General features: G+C 43.3%; 1 protein-coding gene across 4 annotated transcripts in view; it reads right to left on the reverse strand.

The window, feature by feature from the left end:
- CYFIP2 (cytoplasmic FMR1 interacting protein 2) overlaps nucleotides 1-25,236 on the reverse strand; it is a 130,460-nt gene that overhangs the window by 66,147 nt on the left and 39,077 nt on the right. For all 4 annotated transcript variants that reach the window (XM_081287356.1, XM_081287355.1, XM_081287354.1 and 1 more), the window contains 6 exons: nucleotides 23,056-23,147; nucleotides 20,950-21,067; nucleotides 18,102-18,221; nucleotides 17,452-17,577; nucleotides 2,441-2,607; nucleotides 1,352-1,499 (listed from right to left, as the gene is read on the reverse strand). In XM_081287356.1, coding sequence (XP_081143482.1) covers nucleotides 1,352-1,499; nucleotides 2,441-2,607; nucleotides 17,452-17,577; nucleotides 18,102-18,221; nucleotides 20,950-21,067; nucleotides 23,056-23,147 — 771 coding nt within the window. The remainder of the gene's footprint in view (nucleotides 1-1,351; nucleotides 1,500-2,440; nucleotides 2,608-17,451; nucleotides 17,578-18,101; nucleotides 18,222-20,949; nucleotides 21,068-23,055; nucleotides 23,148-25,236) is intronic.

A 25,236-nucleotide genomic window follows, 5' to 3' on the forward strand; every position in this document is an offset into this window, starting at 1 on the left:
CCCATCTGTGAACCAGGTGGGGGAACTGGAGCTGGGTTGTCTCTGTGGGTTCTCCCAGCTCACCCTGGCTGTCCCGGGGTCTGTGCCACCTAATCAATCGTGCCTTGGTGGTGTCTGGGGTTAAGTGTCGGTGGCCCTCCCCACTCACTTCTCCCAGAGGAATTCTGTTCCTCTCTCCCTCTCCCCTCTCCAGTTCCTCTGGTGCCTTCTCTCTCCTCCTCATCCATGTTTTAGGATTCACAGAAACACCAGCTTGGCCCTGCCAGGGTGCTCTGGGTCGGGAAGGTCTCTGGCCCTAGATGTCAGTCATAGAGAGCTGTCTGCAGTTTTCCTGGGTCGCCCACAACCAGGAGGTGAGAACAGCGCACACCCAGGGCTGTGAAGCCATGGGAAGGTACCTGGCTGCCCCTTACCCCTGCCAGCCCCGGCCTTGCCAGACACGGACACACACACACAGGGGGGAGGGGCAGGAGGGCCTCAGGTGGCCCATCTTGGAGCAGAACAGTCCTGTGAAGCAGGGCTCCCAGCCTGGGGCTTCTGGGGCCTGCTTAAAGATGCACCAAGATCCATTGCTTTTTTAGAATAGTGGAAAAGCCAGACCCACCTATGTATAGGTGGCAAGAATCTAACTCCAATCCCAAGTTTTCCTCTTTAATTTTATGACTTCTCTGGCTAAGTCATAGGCAATGTCTTATTGCGTAGAAGTTCTAGTTGGTCACTCTTACTTATGATTATTAGACACTCTCTAGAGACCAAGCGCATTTAAATACTTGTTTTTTTTTTGGGGGGGGGTAGCAGGGCAAGTGGGAATGAGAAAAAGTAGCATTTTAACAATAATATGATCTCAGTCCAAGTTTTCACTTTACAGAGAAAACAATCAGAGCTCAGAGATGTCAGGGTGCTTGCTCAAGATCACACAGCAAGTCAGAGGAAGAACTTGTTTATCTCCCCACTAGGATGCCACTGTAGGGGAAGGGGACAGAGTTAGGTGCATATAGATTCCACTTTAAATTCCTCCGGCACTTTGGATTCTGAACTTCACAGGGCTAGGAGACAACTGGACTAAGTAGATATGGTACAACCCCAACTGGTCAGATTAGACAACTGAGGCACAGAGAGATTGTGTACCGTGCCCAAGGTCACACAGGTATCTAGGACTAGAATCCAGGTCTCCTGAATCTGAGGCCAGTGGTCCTCCTTCCTATATCAAATAAGATGTCAGAGTAAGACCAGAAGAGCTACTCCACCCTGCCCCTCCTGACTGAGGACCCCCAGACCCACTGTCCCATGGCCCAGCCATGATGACCCCCTATGGCCCAGCTGGCCCCGAGTCAAGGAAGCTGGCCTGTACCTGTGTGCTGGATGGCCCCACGGCACGCCGGGGCACCTTGATGTCAAATCCGCCTTTGGGGTCCTTCTCCCCTCTCAAGCATGGGTCGTTGGGGGGCTCTCGACCTCCCTCCCAGTCACAGATGGTCTTCCGAATTGCCTGCAGGACACTGGGGAGGGAAGAACTGAGACTCAGGCCAGTTCTCAGTCTTGGAAGGAGTCACTGTGAGCCTGCCCTTCCAGGGCCCCCAGGGTACCAGGACGGGGGTGTCAGGAAGCACTCCTCCAGGGGCCCCACGCCAGAGGTGCAGGTATAACAGACTGAGGTACGGTCAGGGACCTGCATACTAGTAAGTATCCCACATGCTTCTGAGGCCTGCTGGGTGTCAGAACAGCTCTAGGTCCCCGTAGAGGGACAGGGCCTGGGGAGGCAGGAGGGTTACTTTTCCTGCTATCAGAGTCTCACTAGTCCAATTAAATCTCTGCATATTTAAAGTTTTTTATAATAACTTGACACTTGTTCCCTATTTTCTCCAAGATACTGTGTGCTCAGGTCTATGAGAAAAACTGACTCTCACTTCTTCATCTCCCAGGGGTGGGGATCTTGGCTAGGAAGTAGGTACCATTATTCCCATTTTACAAATAAGGAACACTGAGGCCTGGAAAAGTCTTTTGGGTAAGTTCACCCAGCTCGATGGGGGTAGGTTCATCTTTGAACTCTGACACAGAGGCTGCATTCCTCTCAAATGTTCAGTCTTCAACCAGAACTCGCTGGAAGAAGCTGCATGTCAGAGCTACCCTGGACGCTGACTGGGCTTCCTCTCCAGCCTGCCCCTGGCACCCCTTATTTTCTTTCTTTCTTTTTTTTTCTTTTTTTTTTTTTTTTGAGAGTGAGAGAGGGGAGAGAGAGAGAGAGAATTTTTTTTTAATATTTATTTATTTATTTATTTTTTAGTTCTCGGTGGACACAACATCTTTGTTGGTATGTGGTGCTGAGGATCGAACCCGGGTCCCACGCATGCCAGGCGAGCGCGCTACCGCTTGAGCCACATCCCCAGCCCCACCCCTTATTTTCTGATGTGCCCCTGCAAAAGGCCACCAGAAGACCCACCTGATGAGGACGTTCTTCTTCTTCCTCACTGCCTGCCTCAGGGGCTCACGCAGGGTCACCTGGGCGAAGTCCTGCAGGGCGGCATAGATGGTGTTCCGGATGGCTTGGTTGAAGACGCTCTCCATCCTGCCCATGAGCACCTGCAGGCCCTTGATCATGGCGATCACCTGGCCAGACACAGAGTGAAGGTCAGACTCACCACCCCTCGCCCACCCTTAGCCCTTCACAATAAAGCAGGGAGGGGGCCAGTGAAACACCCAGGGCCACCCGCAGGGTGGTTGAGTCACAGAATGCTGCAGCTCGGGACTCCTCCTCAGGCTGCCTTCCTAGGACAGCGCCCCCTCAAAGCCGCCCTCACACACTGCTGCAGGGACTGCAGATGGGTGCAGCCACCGCGGAAACAGAATCAGAACTGTCACAGGACCCAGCAATCCCACTCTGGGTAGGTATCCAAGGAAAATGAAACCAGTAAGCTGAAGAAGCACCTGCACTTCCCTGTTTATTGAGGCACTAAACTCAATACATAGAATCCAGTGTGGAATCCGTTGGTGGATGAGTGGACAATGAAACGTGGTGCAAATACAAGAGGGAACATCCGTCATAAAAGAGAAATGAAGGAGGCCATTCACAGAAACATAGATGGAACTAGAGGGCACGGTATTGAGTAAAGTAAGTCAGGCACAGGAAACAAGAACCTCTTGCTCTTATGTATGTGAGAAGACCAAGGACTCAGTGGTGATTGGCAGAGCCTGAGAATGGTGTGGAGGAGGGGCTGAGAGAGGATGGTTAACAGGTACAGGGTGCTGCTGGGCAGTGTGATAACATGTACAGTGTGATAACCATGGTTGACAATCCCGAAATGCATTTCAAAATAGCTACTAAAGGGGATTTTGAAATGTGAGAGGGGACAGATATGCCAGTCATCCAGGGCTGATCATGACAAACCACACACTTGTGGAAAGATCACACTGTACCCCTTAAATATGCATAACTACTCTCTCAATTAAAAACACATGTATTTTAAGAGAGAAAAATCTTGCTACAACGTCGTCTGCTCAGGTGACCGTGTGCTTCGTGATGCAGCTGACCTTCATTCTGGTGTGAGATCCAGATGTTGCTGCTGGCTGGTGACAAAAAGGCCACATTCTGAGTGCCATTCTGGCTTATAGAGACCTCTCCATATACCTTGCATCTACAGACAATGACAAATGGGGCTCCTCTGCCCCCTACCATTTTTCTAGAGCAGTTTTATGATCTTTGCTTTGGAAATAATTTGGCTTCTCACTATTTGAGTCCCTAAAATCGAACTCCTCCTGAAGCAGTCCTGGGGAAGCCTCCGCTCTTCTGTGGGTGCCCTTGCTGCTCCTTCCCTCTCTTATCTGTTTTGGGGAGGCAGGAGACAGAGGAGGATGTCCCTGGCCCAATCCTGGCTCTGTCTTTCTTCAGAGTCCTGTCCTGTTGCAATAGCCATCTCCTCCCCACCCCAGGGAAGGGCGGCAGGTACGTTTGCGGCTGTGCTTACCAGTGGGTAACTCTGATGGAGTGGGGCGGAGGAGGGTGACTAGTGGTCATGGGAAGGCACCTCAATCTCCAATCTCTGGCTTTGCTAGAAACAAACCTGATCCTTCGGCCCTGATCAGCCTCAAGTGGTCATTTCCTGATTGGTTCAGAATTCAAGGGGGAAAGGTTGTGCCCCATCAGCCTTGCACAACTAGCACAACTGGACACTTATCACACCCGTAATGTTGTGCTTGACCTTGTGCACCAGGCTGGGAACACAGCAGGGGCTGTGTGTGCCCCAGAGATGGTGCCAGGGGTCGTTGGTGGGCAGATAGAAATTTTTGTTGAAAAGGGACTAAGGATGAGCTTAGACCTCATTAAGGAAGAAAAAGACAAAACAAGACAAAACATTTGTGATACAGTAAACTGTGAGAACAGCATTCAGGAGGGGAGGATTTTAAATGGAACCAGATATGATGGCTTTTTTGCCAAAAAATTTTTGCAAGGAGAACTAAGGGACAAGAGTCAGTAAAGGGCGGTTATGTCCCCATAGAGTCAGAAGTCCTGCTAGAGAAGCATCTGGAAAACATTAAGTGAGAGGAAGGAAAGATAAGGAAGGAGTACCAGGGAATCTCCAAGCATGGAGTGTGCGGGGCTGTTGGACCTCAGGGGAGAGCCGGACAGCTTTGGGTGAGGTAAAGCTTTTCTAGCTAGAACTTGAAAACTGCAGACTACCAATAGTTAATCCATCAGACTTTATTAAAATTAAAACCTGCTATTCTTCAAAAGGCATCCTTAAAAAAAATCAAAGTGGCAAAACCACTAATTAGAAAAATTACTTACAACATATTCAGGATTATGGTCTTGTGTCCAGAATAAGGAGAGAATTCTCACAATCCAAGAACAAGAAGATGGAAAGCCAACTTTTAAAAAATGGGCAAAAACATTTCAACAGATAACATTATGCCAGGGAATATATATGAATGACCAGTGAGTACACAAGAAGGTGTTCAATATCATTAGTTTTTCAGAGTAATGAAAATTAAAACCTCAATGAGATTTAGAGACATTCCATTAGAATGGCTGACATAGTAACACTGTCAAGGCTGAGGAGTGACAGGAAAGGAGCAACAGAGGTCTCACGGAGAGTTGGTGGGAATATAAAATGGCACATCCACTCTGCATTGCTGTTTTCGCAGTTTCTTAAAGAGTTAAACGTGAGTGGCACATGTTTAGAATCCCAGTTACTTGGGAGGCTGAGACAGGAGGATTGCAAGTTGGAGGCCAGTTTGGGTAATTTAGTGAGACCCTGTCTCAAAATAAAAAATGAAAATGGCTGGGGATGTAGCTCGGTGGTGGAGTGCTCCTGGATTCAATCCCTGGAAAACACTAAGTAAGAGGAAGGTACCAAAACAAAACAAAAAAAAATTAAATACAAAATGTGGCCATTTGGATAAAAAATAAAACTTTATGTCCACAAAGACATACACTCAAATATCTGAAGCAATTTTATTTATATGTTGGTCAAAAACTGGAAATGGCCCAATGCTTATCAACAACTGAATAGATGAACATATTATAGTACATCCATACAATAAAATAATACTTAGGAATAAAAGGAATAAACTATTATACACAAAATAATGTGGGTGAATCTCAAAATTGCTGAGTGAAGAAGTCAAACACAAAAATGCATCCTATAAAAACTTTACTCACATAAAAATCAAGAAAAACTAACTAAGGTGATAAAAACCACATAAACCTGGACCCAGAGCTGGCAGGAAGAATGAGTTAAGAAAGATTTCTTAAGCCACGTGGATATGGTCTATTAGTATCCCAAACAATGAATGTTAAAGACCCTCAGCCTTTTATTGGTGCCCAACAGGGAAATTTCAGGAAAACAGGGGTAGAGATGAGTATGCAGTATTCTACAGAGGAAAAAAAAAAAACAAAACACAAAGTTGGAAACCACATTTCCTGATTGCAAAACTTTCTACAGAACTACAGTAATCAATCAGGTTCACTGGTATATACCTGTAAACCCAGCAACTTGGAAGGCTGAGGCAGGAGGATGACAAGTTTGAGGTAAGTGTTGGGAACTTAGAGAGACCCTGTCTCAAAAAATAAAAAATAAAAAGGTCTGGGATGTAGCTTAGCTTACTGGGTTCAATCCCCAGTACCAGGTGGGGAAAAGAAAACTACAGTAATCAAAATAGTGTAGTATTAATATAATGACAAATGTATAGATCAATGGAAGAGAAAGGAAAGTCCTGAACTCAATGATTACTTTTATGGTAACTGATTTTTACGGGGCTACCAACACAATTCAATGGAGAAAGAACACTTTTTCTGACAAATGATTCAGAAACAACTGGATATCTACATACAAAGAATATAAAAATTAACTCAAGATGCACCAAAGACCAAAGTATAATAAAACTACAAAGAAACTGTAAAATTAGAAGGAGACTCAGGAATAAGTCTCTGTCACCTTGGATTAGACAAGGGTTTCTTTGCTATGACAGCAAAAGCCTAAGTGACAAAAGAAAAACCAAGCTGAATTTCTGGGTTCTTCAAAGCTAAGAACTTTCATGCCTCACCTGCAAAGTGAAAAGAATCTATGGAATGGGGGACATTTTATCAAATTATGTATCATGTAAAACTTTCACAATTCCACAGTAAAGACAATCCAGTCTTTAAAAAAAATGGGCAAAAGCTATGAATAGACATTTCTCCACAGACATGCAGGTGGACAATAGGCGCATGAAAAAAGACTCAATATTATTATTTATTAGGGAGATGCAAATGAAAACCACACTTAGATGCTATTTTACACCAATAGGATGGCTAAAATAAGACAGCTAACATCTGAGGGCAACAGAGTAAGAAAGTGCAACCCTCAGAGGCTGCTGATAGAATTGCAGAATGATACGGCCTCTTTACAAACTGGAAGCCCCTCAGAGTTTTAAACAGTTCTGACCCAGCAATTCCATTCCTAGGTATGTTCCCAAGGGAAATGAAAACATATGTTCACACAAAAACTTGTCCATAAATGTTCATATCAGTATGATTCATAATAAGAAAAAAGCTGAAACAACCCAAATGCTTACTTATTGATGAACATATAAATAAATGTGGCCCGACAATACAATGCAGTATTATTCAACTATAAAAGGATGAAGTACTGATACAGGCTACAGCATCCACAAACTCTGAAAATAGAAAGCTAGGTCTGAGAAACCAGTCACAAAAGAATCCACGTATATCAAGTCTCCAGAAGGAAAATCTATAATCTATACAGAAAGTAGATTAGGATATGTTTGTCAGGGGAGAGGGGAATGGAAAGTGACAGCTAACAGGTACAGGGTTCTTTGGGGAGTGACAAAAATATTCTAAAATTGAACAGTGGTAATAGTTGTACAACTCTGAGAACAGATTAAAAGTGACTGAATTGTGCACTTTATTTATTTATTTTTTAATTTTTTTGAATTGTGCACTTAAATGGGTGAATTTTATGACGTGTGAATTATATCTCAAGAATGGTATCATTTAAAAGTTCTACAGGGAATTGACCGAGAGCGGGCGTCTGAAAGGAACAGATGATGGTATTATTAACAGATAATGTTATTAAATGGTTTGTCATAAAGCTTTTGAGAACAAGTAACCAAGAGAAATTTGTTTAAAGAGAGTATTTTTGGTGGGAGAATTAGTCTCCAGGACATGTAATGGGTTAATTTAAAAGTTTCTGACATTATGATAGTTGGACAATAAATATCAGAAGCATTAAAACTATGTTTGACCTAACAATATAATTTCTAAAGTAATTTAATGAAAATTTTACATAAACATTATGTACTGCCATTTAAAAATTTGTACTTTAAAAGAATAATGAGGAGAAGAGGAAAATGGCGGCGGGAAGTGAGTAAGCCTCTCGGGGCTCCGCGCCCCGCACCGCGTCTGAAAAGCTGAGACAGACAGCTGCGACTTGGCATTAATCCATCCGGCTGAGGCGGATGGTCAGCCCTTCACATCCTACGGAGGTGGATGCCTGCCGGGCCTTCGTGGGTAGTGGCTGCAGGGTCCAGGCGGGGCTTGGGAGAGACAGTGGGGACCCGCCTGTTGCGTTGGTCGCCCGGCAGGGGGAGGCGAACTGTCGCCGTTTGCGGGGGACACCACTGTGGCGGAGGGCTGGCGTCACAGGGAAACCTTAAGGGCCCCTCCCAGCTCTCAGGTGAGTGCTACAGCCTGCCCGAGGGAGTCAGAGGCGCGGGACTGCCGCTCCCGCCAGGGCTGACTGCTGAGGCCTCTTGCACCAGCTACGGGGGAGTGGCTACCGGAGGGCAAGTAAAATTCGCTGAGGATTCTCAGCCCCAAGCTCTACAAACTTAGGGTCTGAGGGAATGGCAATCTGGAAGAGTGTGCCCAGTCGTTCATGAAAACAGGGCTCCCGGGAGCAGCAGACCTGGCATGTAGCCAGTATAGTGGTGAGAGGGGCCTGGCTAGAGGAAAAGTAGAAGTGATTGGACACAAGAGGAGGCCTTAGGCACTCAGGATTGGAGACTCGCCCAGTCTGGGAGGAGCTGCTGCACACTGATTGGTTCCCGCGTACTGACAGGAGAGACTTGGCCTGGTGGGCACAGCGCCACCTAGTGGAAGAGAAGTTAATCAAACTCTAAGATGGCATTTAAGAGTTTTTTTTTTTTTTTTTTTTGATTTGGGTTTTTCTTTCATCTTCATTTTTATATCTTGTTTTTTTTTCTTTTTCTTTTTTTTCTTCTTCTTTCTCTTCTAATTTTAATTTTAATTTTTTTAATTATATTATTATTTTTTTAATTTTTTTTTCTTTTTTAGTTCCTATTTCTTTCTTCTTTTGTCTTTTCATTTTTCTTATTCCCCCTCCCTTGAATTCTACCTGCTTACTCTCATTCTCCTTAGTGACTTCTTCCCTTCCCTTCTAATACCTTTCCTCCCAAGCATCAAATAAATTTATAGGAATAAGCAGTAACTCAGCAGTCAAACAGAACAAGAAGCAACATGAGCAGCTTCAAGAAACAAGGAAGAAAAGGAGTACAAACAATGCAGGACAGCCTAAATATTCAGGAGGACCTAGAGTCATCAGAAAAATGGTCATATAAAGACCTCAAGGAACACCTTAGACAGATGGAATGGAACCTTAAAGAGGATACAAGACAGCAAATTCAAGCAGCGAAAGAACACATTGAGAAGGAATTACATAAACAGCTAAAAGAAGAACTTAAGCATCTTTATCAGGAGATAGAGATTATAAAAAATAATCAAACAATAATTCTAGAAATGAAGGAAACGATAAACCAAATTAAAAACTCAATTGAGAGTATCACTAACAGAGTGGAGCAAGTAGAAACCAGAACGTCAGATAATGAAGACAAAATATACCATCTTGAAAAGAGTCTAGCCAACTCAGAAAGGCTGGTAAAAAATCACGAGAAAAACATCCAAGAGTTATGGGATAACATGAAGAAACCAAACTTACGAGTCATCGGGATAGAAGAAGGTGCAGAGATTCAAACCAAGGGAATGAGAAACCTGCTGAATGAAATAATTACAGAAAACTTTCCAGAAATAAAAAAGGAAACAGATATACAAATTGAAGATGCATACAGGACACCGAGCATACAAAATCACAGTAGACCAACGCCAAGACACATTGTTATGAAGATATCCAATATACAGAACAAAGAGAAAATATTAAAAGCTACAAGAGAAAGGAGACAGATTACATTTAGGGGTAAACCAATACGGTTAACAACGGATTTTTCATCACAGACACTGAAAGCAAGAAGGTCATGGAACAATGTATTTCAAACACTGAAAGACAATGGATGCCAACCAAGAATTCTGTATCCAGCAAAATTAAGCTTCAGGTATGACAACGAAATAAAGATCTTTCATGAGAAACAAAAGTTAAAAGAATTTGCAGCCAGAAAACCTGCATTGCAAAGCATTTTGAGCAAAACACTACACGAGGAAGAAATGAAAAACAATAACCAAAACCATCAGTGGGAAGTGCCTCAATAAAGACAGGGGGCAAGGGGAAAGATAATCACAGAGAAACAAATTAATTTTTTTTTTTAAAAAAAGGATAAACAATCAAACATGGATGGAAGTTCAAACCATATATCAATAGTAACTCTGAATGTTAATGGCCTAAACTCTCCAATAAAGCGACATAGGCTGGTATCATGGATTAAAAAAACAAATCCAACAATATGCTGCCTCCAGGAGACACATCTGATTGGAAAAGACATACACAGGCTGAAGGTGAAAGGATGGGAAAAAATATACCACGCACACAGTTCTCGTAAGCAAGCAGGAGTGGCCATCCTCATATCAAATAAAATCGACTTCAAGACTAAGTTAATCAAAAGGGATAAAGAAGGTCATTATATACTGTTAAAAGGAACCATTCACCAACAAGACATAACAATTATCAATATTTATGCACCAAACAATGGTGCTGCGACATTCATAAAACAAATTCTCCTCAAGTTCAAGAATCAAATAGACCACAACACAATAATTATGGGTGACTTCAACACACCTCTCTCACCATTGGACAGATCCTCCAAACAAAAATTGAATAAAGAAACTATAGAACTCAATATCACAATCAATAACCTAGACTTAACTGACATATATAGAATATATCAACCATCATCAAATGGATATACTTTTTTCTCAGCAGCACATGGATCCTTCTCAAAAATAGACCATATATTATGCCATAGGGCAACCCTCAGTAAATATAAAGGGGTGGAGATAATACCATGCATTTTATCTGATCATAATGGAATGAAACTGGAAATCAATGATAAAAGAAGGAAGGAAAAATCCTACATCACATGGAAAATGAACAATATGTTACTGAATGATCAATGGGTTACAGAAGACATAAAGGAGGAAATGAAAAAATTCTTAGAGATAAATGAAAATACAGACACAACATATCGGAATCTATGGGACACAATGAAAGCAGTTTTAAGAGGAAAATTCATCGCCTGGGGGTCATTCCTCAAAAAAAGAAAAAACCAACAAATAAATGAGCTCACACTTCATCTCAAAGCCCTGGAAAAGGAAGAGCAAAACAACAGCAAATGTAGCAGAAGGCTAGAAATAATTAAAATCAGAGCGGAAATCAATGAAATTGAAACAAAAGAAACTATTGAAAAAATTAACAAAATTAAAAGTTGGTTCTTCGAAAAAATAAATAAGATCAACAGACCTTTATCCATGCTAACGAAGAGAAGAAGAGAGAGAACTCAAATTACTAACATACGGGATGAAAAAGGCAATCTCACAACAGATGCTACAGAAATACAGAAGACAATTAGAAATTATTTTGAAAACCTATATTCCAACAAAATAGAAGATAGTGAAGACATCGATAAATTTCTTAAGTCATATGATTTACCCAGACTGAGTCAGGAGGATACACACAATTTGAACAGACCAATATCAATGGATGAAATTGAAGAAGCCATCAAAAGACTACCAACCAAGAAAAGCCCAGGACCGGATGGGTATACAGCGGAGTTTTACAAAATCTTTAAAGAAGAATTAATACCAATACTTTTCAAGTTATTTCAGGAAATAGAAAAAGAGGGAGCTCTTCCAAATTCATTCTATGAGGCCAACATCACCCTGATTCCGAAACCAGACAAAGACACCTCAAAGAAAGAAAACTACAGACCAATATCTCTAATGAACCTAGATGCAAAAATCCTCAATAAAATTCTGGCGAATCAAATACAAAAACATATCAAAAAAATTGTGCACCATGATCAAGTAGGATTCATCCCTGGGATGCAAGGATGGTTCAACATACGGAAATCAATAAATGTTATTCACCACATCAATAGACTTAAAAATAAGAACCATATGATCATCTCGATAGATGCAGAGAAAGCATTTGACAAAGTACAGCATCCCTTTATGTTCAAAACATTAGAAAAATTAGGGATAACAGGAACTTACCTTGACATTGTAAAAGCTATCTATGCTAAGCCTCAGGCTAGCATCATTCTGAATGGACAAAAGTTGAAGGCATTCCCTCTAAAATCCGGAACAAGACAGGGATGCCCTCTATCTCCATTTCTATTCAATATAGTTCTCGAAACACTGGCCAGAGCAATTAGACAGACGAAAGAAATTAAAGGCATAAAAATTGGAAAAGAAGAACTTAAATTATCACTATTTGCAGATGACATGATTCTATACCTAGAAGACCCAAAAGGGTCTACAAAGAAACTACTAGAACTAATAAATGAATTCAGCAAAGTGGCAGGATATAAAATCAACACGCATAAATCAAAGGCATTTCTGTATATCAGCGACAAAACTTCTGAAACGGAAATGAGGAAAAACACTCCATTCACAATATCCTCAAAAAAAAATAAAATACTTGGGAATTAACCTAACAAAAGAGGTGAAAGATTTATATAATGAAAACTACAGAACCCTAAAGAGAGAAGTTGATGAAGATCTTAGAAGATGGAAAAACATACCCTGTTCATGGATAGGCAGAACTAACATCATCAAAATGGTGATATTACCAAAAGTTCTCTATAGGTTTAATGCAATGCCAATCAAAATCCCAACGACATATCTTGTAGAAATTGACAAAGCAATCATGAAATTCATATGGAAAAATAAAAGACCCAGAATAGCAAAAGCAATTCTAAACAGGAAGTGTGAATCAGGTGGTATAGCGATACCAGATTTCAAACTATATTACAGAGCAATAGTGACAAAAACAGCATGGTACTGGTACCAAAACAGGCGGGTGGACCAATGGTTTAGAATAGAGGACATAGAGACTAATCCACAAAGTTACAACTATCTTATATTTGATAAAGGGGCTAAAAGCATGCAATGGAGGAAGGATAGCATCTTCAACAAATGGTGTTGGGAAAACTGGAAATCCATATGCAACAAAATGAAACTGAATCCCTTTCTCTCGCCATGCACAAAAGTTAACTCAAAATGGATCAAGGAGCTTGATATCAAACCAGAGACTCTGCGTCTGATAGAAGAAAAAGTTGGCTCCGATCTACAAATTGTGGGGTCGGGCTCCAAATTCCTTAATAGGACACCCATAGCACAAGAGTTAACAACAAGAATCAACAAATGGGACTTAATTAAACTTAAAAGTTTTTTCTCAGCAAGAGAAACAATAAGAGAGGTAAATAGGGAGCCTACATCCTGGGAACAAATTTTTACTCCTCACACTTCAGATAGAGCCCTAATATCCAGAGTATACAAAGAACTCAAAAAATTAGACAATAAGATAACAAATAACCCAATCAACAAATGGGCCAAGGACCTGAACAGACACTTCTCAGAGGAGGGTATACAATCAATCAACAAGTACATGAAAAAATGCTCACCATCTCTAGCAGTCAGAGAAATGCAAATCAAAACCACCCTAAGATACCATCTCACTCCAGTAAGATTGGCAGCCACTATGAAGTCAAACAACAACAAGTGCTGGCGAGGATGTGGAGAAAAGGGTACACTTGTACATTGCTGGTGGGACTGCAAATTGGTGTGGCCAATTTGGAAAGCAGTTTGGAGATTCCTGGGAAAGATGGGAATGGAACCACCATTTGACCCTGCTATTGCCCTTCTCGGACTATTCCCTGAAGACCTTAAAAGAGCATGCTACAGGGATACTGCCACATCGATGTTCATAGCAGCACAATTCACAATTGCTAGACTGTGGAACCAACCCAGATGCCCCTCAGTAGATGAATGGATAAAAAAATGTGGCATCTATACACAATGGAGTACTATGAAGCAATAAAAAATGACAAAATCATAGAATTTGCAGGGAAATGGACGGCACTAGAGCAGATTATGCTCAGTGAAGCTAGCCAATCCCTAAAAAACAAATACCAAATGTCTTCTTTGATATAATGAGAGCTAATATGAACAGAGCAGGGAGGAAGAGTAGGAAGAAAAGAGTAACATTAATCAGTGACATGAGATGGGAGGGAAAGGGAGAGATGAGGAAAATTGCATGGAGATGAAGGGAGACCCTCATTGCTATACAAAATTACATATAAGAGGTTGGGAGGGGAATGGGAAAATAAACAAGGAGAGAAATGAATTACAGTAGAGGGGGTAGAGAGAGAAGAAGGGAGGGGAGGGGAGGGGGGATAGTAGGGGATAGGAAAGGTAGCAGAATACAACAATTACTAATAGGGCAGTATGTAAAATTATGGATGTGTAACCGACGTGATTCTGCAATCTGCATTTGGGGTAAAATTGGGGGTTCATAACCCACTTCAATCTAATGTATGAAGTATGATATGTCAAGAGCTTTGTAAAGTTGTGAACAACCAATAAAAAAAAAAAGAATAATGATACATGATAACATCTATCATGTATTATTAAATAGAAAAGCAATCGAGACAAACATGTTATAATCCTAACTTTGGTTAAAATAACAAAAGAATGAATTAATATAAATTAAAATATTAACAATATTTTAATAACCTCAAAAAAAAAAGTTCTACAAAGGGGCCAGGTGCAGTGGCGCATGCCTGTAATCCCAGTGGCTCAGGAAGCTGAGGCAGGAGGATCATGCGTTCAAAGCCAGTCTTAGTAAAAGTGAGGTGCTAAGCAACTCAGTGAGACCCTGTCTCTAAATAAAATATAAAATAGGGCTGGGGATGTGACTCAGTGGTCAAGTTCCCTTGAGTTCAATCTCTGGTACCAAGAAAAAAAAAAATGTTTTGCAAAGAGGAAAGAAAACAGGCAATCAGGGAACAGAACAGAGTTCAATTTTTCACTAGCAACCCACAGGTTATGTGACAATGAAATAATACTTTCAAAAATTGAGGGAAACAATTAATTATAATTTAGAATTCTCTAAATCCAGCCAACTATAGGTGAGGCTAGAATAGCAACATTTTCAAACATTAATGTTCTCAAAACTTAATTCCCCATAAACTGTTTTTAGAAAGCTATTGGAGGATGCACTCTATCAATATGAAGAAAGAGGCAGAACTGAGAGCCAACACAGAAGAGAGAGAGAGAGAGAGAGAGAGAGAGAGAGAGAGAGAGAGAGAGAGAGAGAGAGAGACCGACCCAAGAAAATGAGGAGAGTCTCAGGTCAGTGGCCAGGCAGGAGGTCTAGGGACAAACCATTAGAAAGTGGAAAGAAAAGGGCTTCAGAAGGAATGGCCCCAAAAGTGGGTGGAAAGCAATCAAATTCATAAAATAATTTGTGATTGACTTTTTGCAAGGAGTTTTACATTTTGCTGGTTAAGTTTTGGTTTTCCTTTTTGGTAGGTTCATAAACAAAATAAAATGTAAGGCATTATTACCTCTAAAAAAAACCTGTGCAAAAAAAATGTATTCATATTAGATGATGTGACTCACTAATAATCAATAGTTATTGGTTATAATAATATTAGGTGAACTATAGATTTTACTAAAAAGTATGAAATCACCTCTATGGAAGATGGGGAAATGGGTGTGACAGATCTAAATGCTGATGGCCCAGTGAGGATGTCAATAGAAAAAAAATATTATCAATTAAAAAAACAAGAAGTAGTCTCATGGGCCTACTACTCAGATCTGTGGAGATAAATACAAGCAGAAATAGCTTAACAAGTTGAAGGTCATTTCCTATTTGGGGATTTGGGGTGGAGTAGGTGGTGTAGCTCCTTTTGTTTTATGTTAAATGTCATATAGAACTATTTTTCTTTTAAAAATATTTAATATGATCTACTAATAAAGAGGATAAAACTGCTCAGTACATAGCAAATTAAGGACTAGAAGGAAATACAGCAAAATGTTACTGGTGGTTTTATTCATATGACATTTCCAGGATGCGGAAAGTTGAGGGCAAGGGTGGTGGAGTTGAAGGAGCATTTTCTAAATTTCCTACAGCCCAATACACATTCCTTTTATTTCAGAAAGAGATCCATGAACAGTATTACAAAGTTGTATGGACCCTCTGACTGTCTTATTTTAAACAGGTTTGAGGATGACCTTCTCTTCCTGTGGTGATCACTGGGAAACTTTCTTGCAGGTTGACTATTAATGATGGAAAAGTAAGATATCAGGGAGTCACTCAGGGCAATGTCAAGGGTGATTCCAATATTTCTCCTGTCTGAAATTATACCAGTGAGTGTAGCTTGGAGATCTGCCAAAGAGTAGCTATAACTCCTCACATTTGCATGATCTTTTACTTTCAGAATTCATCTACAGCCATTATCTTATTTGACAATTATTGTTTGATCCCCAACAATAACCCCAGGATGGGATAGGATCAATATTATTAGCTCAAGATGAGCATGGTGAGGCATGTCTATAATCCCAGGTAGGCTGAGACAGGAGGATTGCAAGTTCGAGGCCAGGCTCAGCAACTTAGCGAGACCCTGTCTCAAAATAAAAATTAAAATGGCTGTGGATATTGCTCAGTGGTTAAGCATCCCTGTTTTAAATCCCAATTCCAAAAAAAAAAAAAAAAAAAAAAAAAGGATATTAGTTTGATTAGTTTGATTTTACAAGCTGAGGCTCAGAGAGATGAAGTGACAACAGGGCTCAGGGCTAAGGTCCGGGATTGACTTCTAGACCAGACTCTCATAGGCTTCAGATGCTCCCAAGAAAGTAGCTGTCACAACCAAATGTGAATAAATTTTCCTCCTAATAATCTTTGTGCAAGCAAACAAACAACAACCATTAAAAAGGTCACCAAAAGGGAAGTAAGAGTGTCCCCTGCAGAAATTACTACTATTAATGGCTTTGCAAATATAAATATGTTTGTCTTTCAGTTTTGAACAAATATGCAAAACTGTATTTAGTATAAATGAGGTCATTTTAAGTGCTGTTCTTTTGGTTCCCTCATTCCTCAGGACCTTGTGGATGCTAGGCAAGTTCTCTTCCCCATAAATAATGCTATGATAAATAACTACACATACATCTCTGTACATTTGGCTTATTTCCTGGGACACATTCCCAGAAGAACAACTAAAGGGTATAAACATTAAAAATGTGAATACATATAACCAGGTTGCCCTTGTAAAAGCCCATTAAATGCAGACAGGCCACCAAAATATCAGAGAATGTCTGTCTCCCACTCCCACCTGCAAGGGGCATCAGTGGTGTTTGAAATCTTCACTCTCCTGATCGGTCAATGCCACATCTCATACTCTTACAACTTACACTATCCACCCACTCAGCCTTATGGGCATTTTTCATATCTCTTTTAGCCTTCCCCCATTTTTCTAGGAGTGAACATTTTCCTTTGAACTTTTGAGAAGTGAATGATTTTCTAATCGTTTCTGAATAACAGCTTTTGACAGGGATTAATTTGGACACTAGCCGGGGCCAGGGAGGAGCACGTATTCCGCGAGGACCTGTGAGCACGGTGGGCATGTCTGCCATCCCAGGGATCAGCTGGGGTGTGCTCAGAGCGCAGCCGCAGGCCGGGTGGAGAGGAGCACGGGGTGCGCACCTACCTCCACGAAGGCGAACTTCTCCTCGCTCGTGTAGTTGTAGCGCGTGGCTCTCTCGTACTCCTCCGCGGTACCCGGGCAGTCCTTGTTGCAGAACTTGTCCGTGGGGTGAACGAGCTTCCAGGAGTACTGAAGAGAGAGGGACAATCCCAATCAATGTCCATCAACTGGTGAATGGGTAATAACTGTGTCATATAGGGATCCTGGCATACTCTTCAGCCACAAAGAGGGGTGCTGATTCGTGCTTCAGAGATAAACCCTGGAAATGTGTGGAATCAAAGAAGCTAGATACAAAAGCCTACGTGCTGTATGAGTTTATTTGTAGGAAACATTCAGACATTCAGAATAGGGAGACCTACAGGGACAGAGAGGAGTTGGCTTGGGGCTGGAGGGATGGGAAGGGGTGATCATATATTGGATTTCTTTTTAAAGTGATGGAGATGTTCTCAATTTGACACTGGAGTTGTTAGACAACTCTGTGAATGTAGTAAACAACAAACAAACCAAAAACAATGAAATCACACTCTGAGCAGGAAAGTGGTATGCTATGTAAATGATATCTCCATAAAGTCATTAGCAAAGGGGAGAGGCAGGACAGACAGCTTCTAGGTGAATGGAGGTCAGTGTGAGACCCTGGGCCCCAGGACACCTACCACCTCCATGACATGGGCACTCCACTTGGATAACAGCTGAAGGCCCCGCAGGGCCAGGTCGAACAGCTCCCGGTACTCCTCATCCGACTTCTGGCTGTCCAGCCCGGAACCTGTCACCACCTAGAGGACATCCACGGTCACTCACTGTCACATGCCTGGCACTTTTGTACACCTCTTACTGATTCCCCCCAAGAACTCACAGGGAAGTAATTATGCTCCCTTGACAGGTGAACTGGACTCAGATAGGCACCTTGATAAAGGCCTGTAGATGGCTGGGGTCCCAATTCAGGAGGCACAATGCCAGAGCCCCACCTGCCACGACCCAGGGGCACAGAGGCACATTCCACGTAGGAAGGGCAGACTACAGTGGCTCAAGCACATATCCTTGCACAGAGATCTTAAATATGTATATGTAAGCAAGCAACACTAACTTCCACACCACAATCTGACTCTTAATACATGGGACTCCCTCTAATCTTCTCTTCTATTGCATATAAAATGCTCATCACAAGTCACTCAATTAAATCTATCTGTAGCCCTCAAATCAAAAACTTTGTAGTGATGTCTCAGTCATGTGCAGAGATGTACAAATTCCCAGCTGAGGGTGGACAAGACGACTCTGTCCCTGTTCAGCTCTCACACTGGAAACAGGTGTTCCTTTTCAGTCTACTTAGTGCCATGCTACCCATATTTTTGTGCTTTGTTGGTGAATTAACAAATGAAAAAGTCCTTAGGCATAGGACTGATGTGCTGTACATGTTCCTACCTGCATGAATGTATAAGATGCCTTATGGAAAAACTCCAAGTGTTAGATAAACCTTGTTCAGGCATAAGTTACAGTGCTTTGGCCCTCAGACAATGTCAGTGAATCAACACTGTATAACACACAATGGATCTTTAAACAGAAACACGTCTAAAACTTCATCAGTAGATGAAAACACTGTGCCCAGAAGCTCATAGGGACCCAACTCTATATTTCTCCTTGGATCAATTGTTCAGTATTTGCTAATTCAGGGTTCATGGCCACTTTAAAGGATATGACTACTGCAAATAATGAGAACTGGCTTGACACAAACAGGAAGAGATCATGCTTGCTTGGTCCTCTGAACCCAGGGCTCTGCATCCAATGGGTTTATACAATAGTAGATGGAAAAATATTCAGAAAGAATGAATCTTTACAATATATGTACTTACTTTTTCTGGTTGTTATTACCTAAATAATACTGTGTAGCAATTATTTACATAGCATTTACATTGACTTGGGTATTACAAGTAATCTACAGATCATTTAAAGTACATAGGAGGATGCACGTAGGTTATATTCAAAGACGACATTATTTTATAAAAGGGACTTCAGTGCTGTTGGATATTGATATCAGCTGAGGTCCTAGAATAAATCCCCTATGGATTCTTTGGGACATTGTAATTTTAAAAAAATATGCTTTGGATCAAGTACATCCTTAGTCCACTAAAACCTGACTAGGAATAAAGGAGTCTAGCCCTTGTATAAATGATTTTTTTGTGGCTTACTTCAGTTGATTGGCACATTTAGTAAGAAAGTTCACCCTTGCCCACTGGGCCATTGGTTGAATGACCACACTGCCTGCATTTGTCAGACTAAATGTCAGACCAAAGACATTTCCCGAGTTTGGGTTTTGGAAAAAAACAATCCTTAGGGCTGCTGGCCACACGGTGGAACCAGAGAGCAAACATGGACCAGCCCAGTCTTCCAGGATGGTAGAGCTCATGGGGCCTGTTTATCCAATGGCTTATTAGGAGGCTGTCAACAGGGAGAGACCCAGAAGAACACAGCACCCAAATATTAATCACGGTTAGTTCTGAGATGGTAGGATCTTACAGGATTGCTTTCTCTTCTTCTGCTCATCTGGTTTTTTTTTTCCTGATTTTGTTATGCTGATCATATTTCCACGAAAATTCAATGAAATATCACTATTAGGATTACAGGAGATTTTTTTATAGCCCTTTTTTTTTTTGTCCCTAACTGCATTTAAGTGTTTTTTAAAACAAAACAAAAAAAAAAAACAATGATCATTCCTTAGTATGTAGCTTCTAAAATATTGGATAGTGTTAGGTACACAAGTGCTCAGAACTCCTTTTCTTGAGCTTGAGGGTAGGGACAACCTGGGTCCTGTGTGCGGGGCCGGGGGGGGTGGTGGTGGTGGTGGTGGTGGCAATTCATAATCACTGGGCTCCTCCTCTTTGCTAGGCACAGCACACATTCCAGATGCCACGTCATCTCATTTTTTCAGTGAATCTTTTGGGATAGATACTATTGCTACTCCCCCTTTCTAATAAATTTTAAATTTTTGATTGATATCTAGTATCTATATATATTCATAGGGCACAGTGTGACTTTTCAACACATGTATTTGTCTAATGATCAGATCAGGTTAATTGGCATTATCTGTCTCACCAGTCATTGATCATGTCTTCGTGCTGGGAACGTCAAAAATTCTCTCTACTAGCTGCTCTGAAATAACTGTTGTCAACCACAGTCATCCCACTGTGCCACAGAACACTGGAACTTACTCCTACCATCCAACCATCCTCTGTCCATTACTCCCTCCTGCACACCCTTCCCAGGCTTTGATGTTACCCCCATCATGTAGAGAGGAAAGGGAAGCTCAGAGATTTGAACAACTTGCAAAGGGCAGAATTAACCCTGGTTCTGTCTGGCTCTAACTGTCCATGCTCTGGGCAGCTCTGCCCTCCTGCCCCAAATGTGTAGTCCCTGCCACTCTCCAGTATCCCAGGTGTTCCTGCTCTTTCCCAGCTGCTCCTCTCCCCGCCTGGCCCACAGGCCTCCATCCCCGCGACCAGAGCTCACCTCACTGTTGCTGTAGCGAGCTAGCTCCGAGATGAAGCGGATATGGTCATCCCGGATCTGAACCATCTGCTCGCAGATGTTGTACTGGGGGCTGATGCTGCTCTGTGTGCACGTCCACCTGGGTAGAAAACCACAGGGTCAGAGCCGGGCCAGCCCCTGGCTCCTGCGTGGGACATGCTCCTTCCCTAGTTGTTCCTGGTCCTCAGCCAACACGGCTGGCTCCCTGGGTGAACCAGAAAGCGGTGTCCTGAGCCTGCCAAGTGTGGTGCTGTGGAGACCGCAGGCTTCGAGGAACAGTCCTCCTCCTCCTCCTCCTCCTCCTCCTCTTCCTTGTGACCATCCTACTCCAAGGAGGCTCAACCACAGGCCTTTCCATATATCAGGTCCATAATACTTACCAGTTCCATGGCTGGGGAATCACAGCCTCTCTAGGGGTACAAGGGTTGGAATCCAAGAAAGAAAAAGCAAGGTGGGCAATGCCCCCAAACTGTCCCCTGACTCTAAGAGCACCAGCCCTGTGCTAGGAGCTGGCTCTGGAGGGCTTGGAGCTGGACTGGGGAAACCCAGATGGGCTCGTGCCTCCTTTCCAGTGTGGCCTGGCAACATGGTCACACCCACAGTGAGAGTCCAGGACTCCAAGGACACAGGGCTGGCCTCCTCCTCCTCCTGCCCGTCTCTTTCCTCCTTCCCTGTCCTCCCTTCTTCCTCTCTACCCTTTCTGACAGATGTGATTAGGAAAACCGTACTGCATGGGGAGGCTGAGACAGGAGGATCACAGTTCAAAGCCAGCCTCAGTAACCTAGCAAGGTGCTAAGCAACTCAGTGAGACCCTGTCTCTAAATAAAATATTAAAAAGGGCTGGGATGGCAGCTCAGTGGTAAAACGCTGCTGGGTTTGATCCCCAGTACCAAAAAAATAAAATAAATAAATAAAAAGAAAGAAAAAGAAAACCATCCTGCATTGGAGAGAAAATGAACGAGTGAAAGTCCTCACTCCCCTCCCTGTCTTCCCCTGTCTAGTGCTGGTAACCCAGCAGACAGACTGAGCATGAGCTCAGAAGGTTTCAGAGAGAAGTTGAAATATTAAAAGGAGCCCTGAAGGGATTCTCCTGGGGATGCTCAGAACAGCCATGGCCTTTCTCATGCTTATACTTTGCCATTCTTTATTTTGAGCTACTTGGAGGGATAAAGAAACCATCACTCAAACCTCTGACTTCCTGCCCTGGTCATACAACAGCCTCCTCCCAACCAGCATCAGGTGGTCCAGGAGCCAGGCAGGCAAAGGGCAGAAAATAAGCCCCTCATCCCTGACCCAGTGCTCCTCCCACCCAGGCAGCCCCAGAGGATGGAGGCACGACTGGCGATCCCTGGGAGCTCAGCTACAGAGCCTGGTGAGTAGAGGTCAAGGCCACTTCACATCTGTCCTTGAAGGCACTGAACTCTCACCCGTGACCACAGGATGGCCAGCTCCCGTCCACTTGGAAAGGCCATGTCTACTCAGCCCTGGGTGAAATGCACTCAGAAGCAACCCCCACAACGGCATCTGATTTCAAAGCAGACGGCGGAGACTGGAGCCAGATGTCCCCCAAGTCTTGTAAGCCACTGATCCCTCAGACCTCAGCACAGATTCCCTGGGATTGTGGTTGATAAAATGACCCAAGGGGAGGCGTCAGCTCACTTTACACTGGAACCATTCTGGCCACACGTCACCACGTACTTACTGAATGGTCGCAAAACCCGAGCAGAGAATCGGGGAGGTGAAGATTGTCACCATCTCTCTCCAGCTGGCCAACGAGAGCCAGCCGCTCCTCCCCACATCTCAGGGAAGGAGGAGGACTCCTGCTGTCCCTCTGAGGGGACGCCATGGGCTACCACTAAGCAGGATGAGGGACATGGTTGTGCTCTGAGCCCTTTTGAACCTGGCAGCAAAGGGCGGATACAAAAGGGCTCCGAGCACCCTCCGCTGCTCCCTCTGGTGGCGCCAGTGATCTGAGGGTCCACCTGCCCAGGGCTCTGGGGAGGGAGGAGGGACTGAAGTGGCCCCTCGGCCCCCTGCCCGGGCCGGGCGTCCTCGCAGGAGCCTAGAGACATTACGGCAGGCACTCACTTGGACTTGTTCTCTTCATAGTGAGCACTGGTCTTAATGTATCTGGCCAGCTCTATCTGCATGTCGCCGAACAGGGGCACCACCTGCAGCTGCTGCAAAGGAAGCAAACACAGCGCGTGAGATGTGGCCGGAGGCAGGGGTGTAGAGGGCCTCTGTGTGCGCCTGGGGGCTGGCCCCTTGTTTCTGCTTCTGATGATGCTATTGTGTGAATCCAGAACCCAAAGGAGCCTCAGCTGGCATACTGGTCCTCCCCTGTCTCCAACCAATTCTGTGTTCTAGGCAACCGAGCCAAGAGAGGCAAAGTGACTTGTCTAAGGTCACACAGCCAGTACAATGGATGAAGGCTGAGGACCAGATGGCTAGCCTTGCAGTGGAGGGTCCTTTCTCTTCCTACTGCTCCAGAAGGTAAGCAACTTCCAGCTAAAGGCCAGGGCAAACGGAAGGGAGACTGGCGTCTACTCTCTACCTCCCATGCTGTAGACACGAGGCCAAACACTTTAGAAGCATTATCTCAATCCATACCAACACTGTGTGAAGTCGGGCATGGTAGTACACACCTGTCACACTTGTAATCCCAGCAGCCTGGGAGGCTGAGGCTGGAGGATGGCAAGTTCAAGACCAGCCTCAGGAACTTTTTGTTATTGTTGTTGTTCTGCTGCTATTTTTATTTATTTATTCATTTTTTATTTTTAGTTACACATGACAGTAGAATATATTTTGGCAGAATACACTTACATAGAGTATAATTTATTTTATTAGGTTCCCACTCTTGTGGTAGTATGTGATGTGGAGTTACCCTGGTTGTGTATACAAGTACGCAGCTAGGAAAGTCGTGATCAATTAATTCTACTGTCTTTCCTATTCCCCTCCCCACTTCTTTTCGTTACCCTTTGTCTAGTCCAATCTATTTCTATTATTCCCTCCCCAACCTCCCTTTCTGGGTTAGCGTCCACAAATCTGAGAGAACATTCATCTCTAGGTTCGGGGGGACTGGCTCATTGCACTTAGCATGATGTTCTCCAGCTCCATCCATCACCAGCAAATGCCATGATTTCATTCTTCTTATCAGCCTCAGCAACTTAGTGAGGCCCTAAGCAACTTGGTGAGGCCCTTTCTCTAAATAAAATACAAAAAAGGGCTGGGGATGGGACTCTGTGGTTAAGTTCCCCTGGGTTCAATCTCTAGTATCAAAAAGGAAAAAGAAAGAAAGAAAAATCGTGTGAAGTCAGTACTGTAATCATGTTCATGTCACCGACAAAGAAACTGACAGACAGGCAGGCTAAGTGATGTCCCATAAAGTCAGAGAGCCAGGATTAGGACCCAGGGCTCGGACTCATCTACGCAACCCCAGTGAATCTTGGGGGAACCCTCCGAGGAGTTACCCGAGCATTCATAGTTCTCAGATAGGAAGACGTGGTTCCAGGGAGATTCAGTGACTTTCCCACAGCCATTCAGCTATGAAGCAGCAGTGCCAGACTTTACCCTAGGCCTGTCTGTGGAGAGGGTGTCCTCTCCCTTCACAGCTCGCTTATGCACACTGACTCAAGGCAGATTTTGCAAGGGTCTCCCAAGATGAGCCCTGTTTTCATCTAGGGCTGCTCTGGAGAAAAGTAAAGGTTTCAAGCTTGAAAAGAAGCCTATTCAAGCAGCAAAACAAGACTCCTCTTGCTCCCCTTGGCCCTGCCTGGTGCTCTCCATGCCACACCTTCATGAGATCTCACCAGTTATATGAAACTGGGCATTCCCATGTCTGAGCCGAGACCAGCTTCATGCCTGCAGGACCCACCATTAGAAAAAACTGATTCATTTCCAAAGCATGGAAGCCCCTTTGCAGAAAAAAAAAAAAAAACTCAAAGGCTTGACTTAACTGCAAGTTTTTGTTTTTAAAGATTTTAAAGATCAACTCTCGGAAGCACTAGAACCCCGATTGAGTGCCTAATGGAGGCCAGTGAGGCAATTCGCCTGACAGGAGGGAGGCCAAGGGGCTTCCAGTGGGCCCAGGGAGAGGCTGTGCTTTTGCAAATGGGAATCCACTTAAAATCTAGTCTTTAGCCCTCCTACTTCCTTGAGCTTTGGTTTATTCTGAAAATGAAAGGAGACACCTCTTTCTTTAGATGACTTCTGGAAAGGGTTAAAGGAAAACGCAAAAAGAACCACATTCCCCCAGTTGAATCCCAGTGG

This window comes from Spermophilus citellus (assembly GCF_964194105.1).
Source record: "Spermophilus citellus genome assembly, chromosome: 1".
NCBI classification, from domain to species: Eukaryota; Metazoa; Chordata; class Mammalia; order Rodentia; family Sciuridae; genus Spermophilus; species Spermophilus citellus.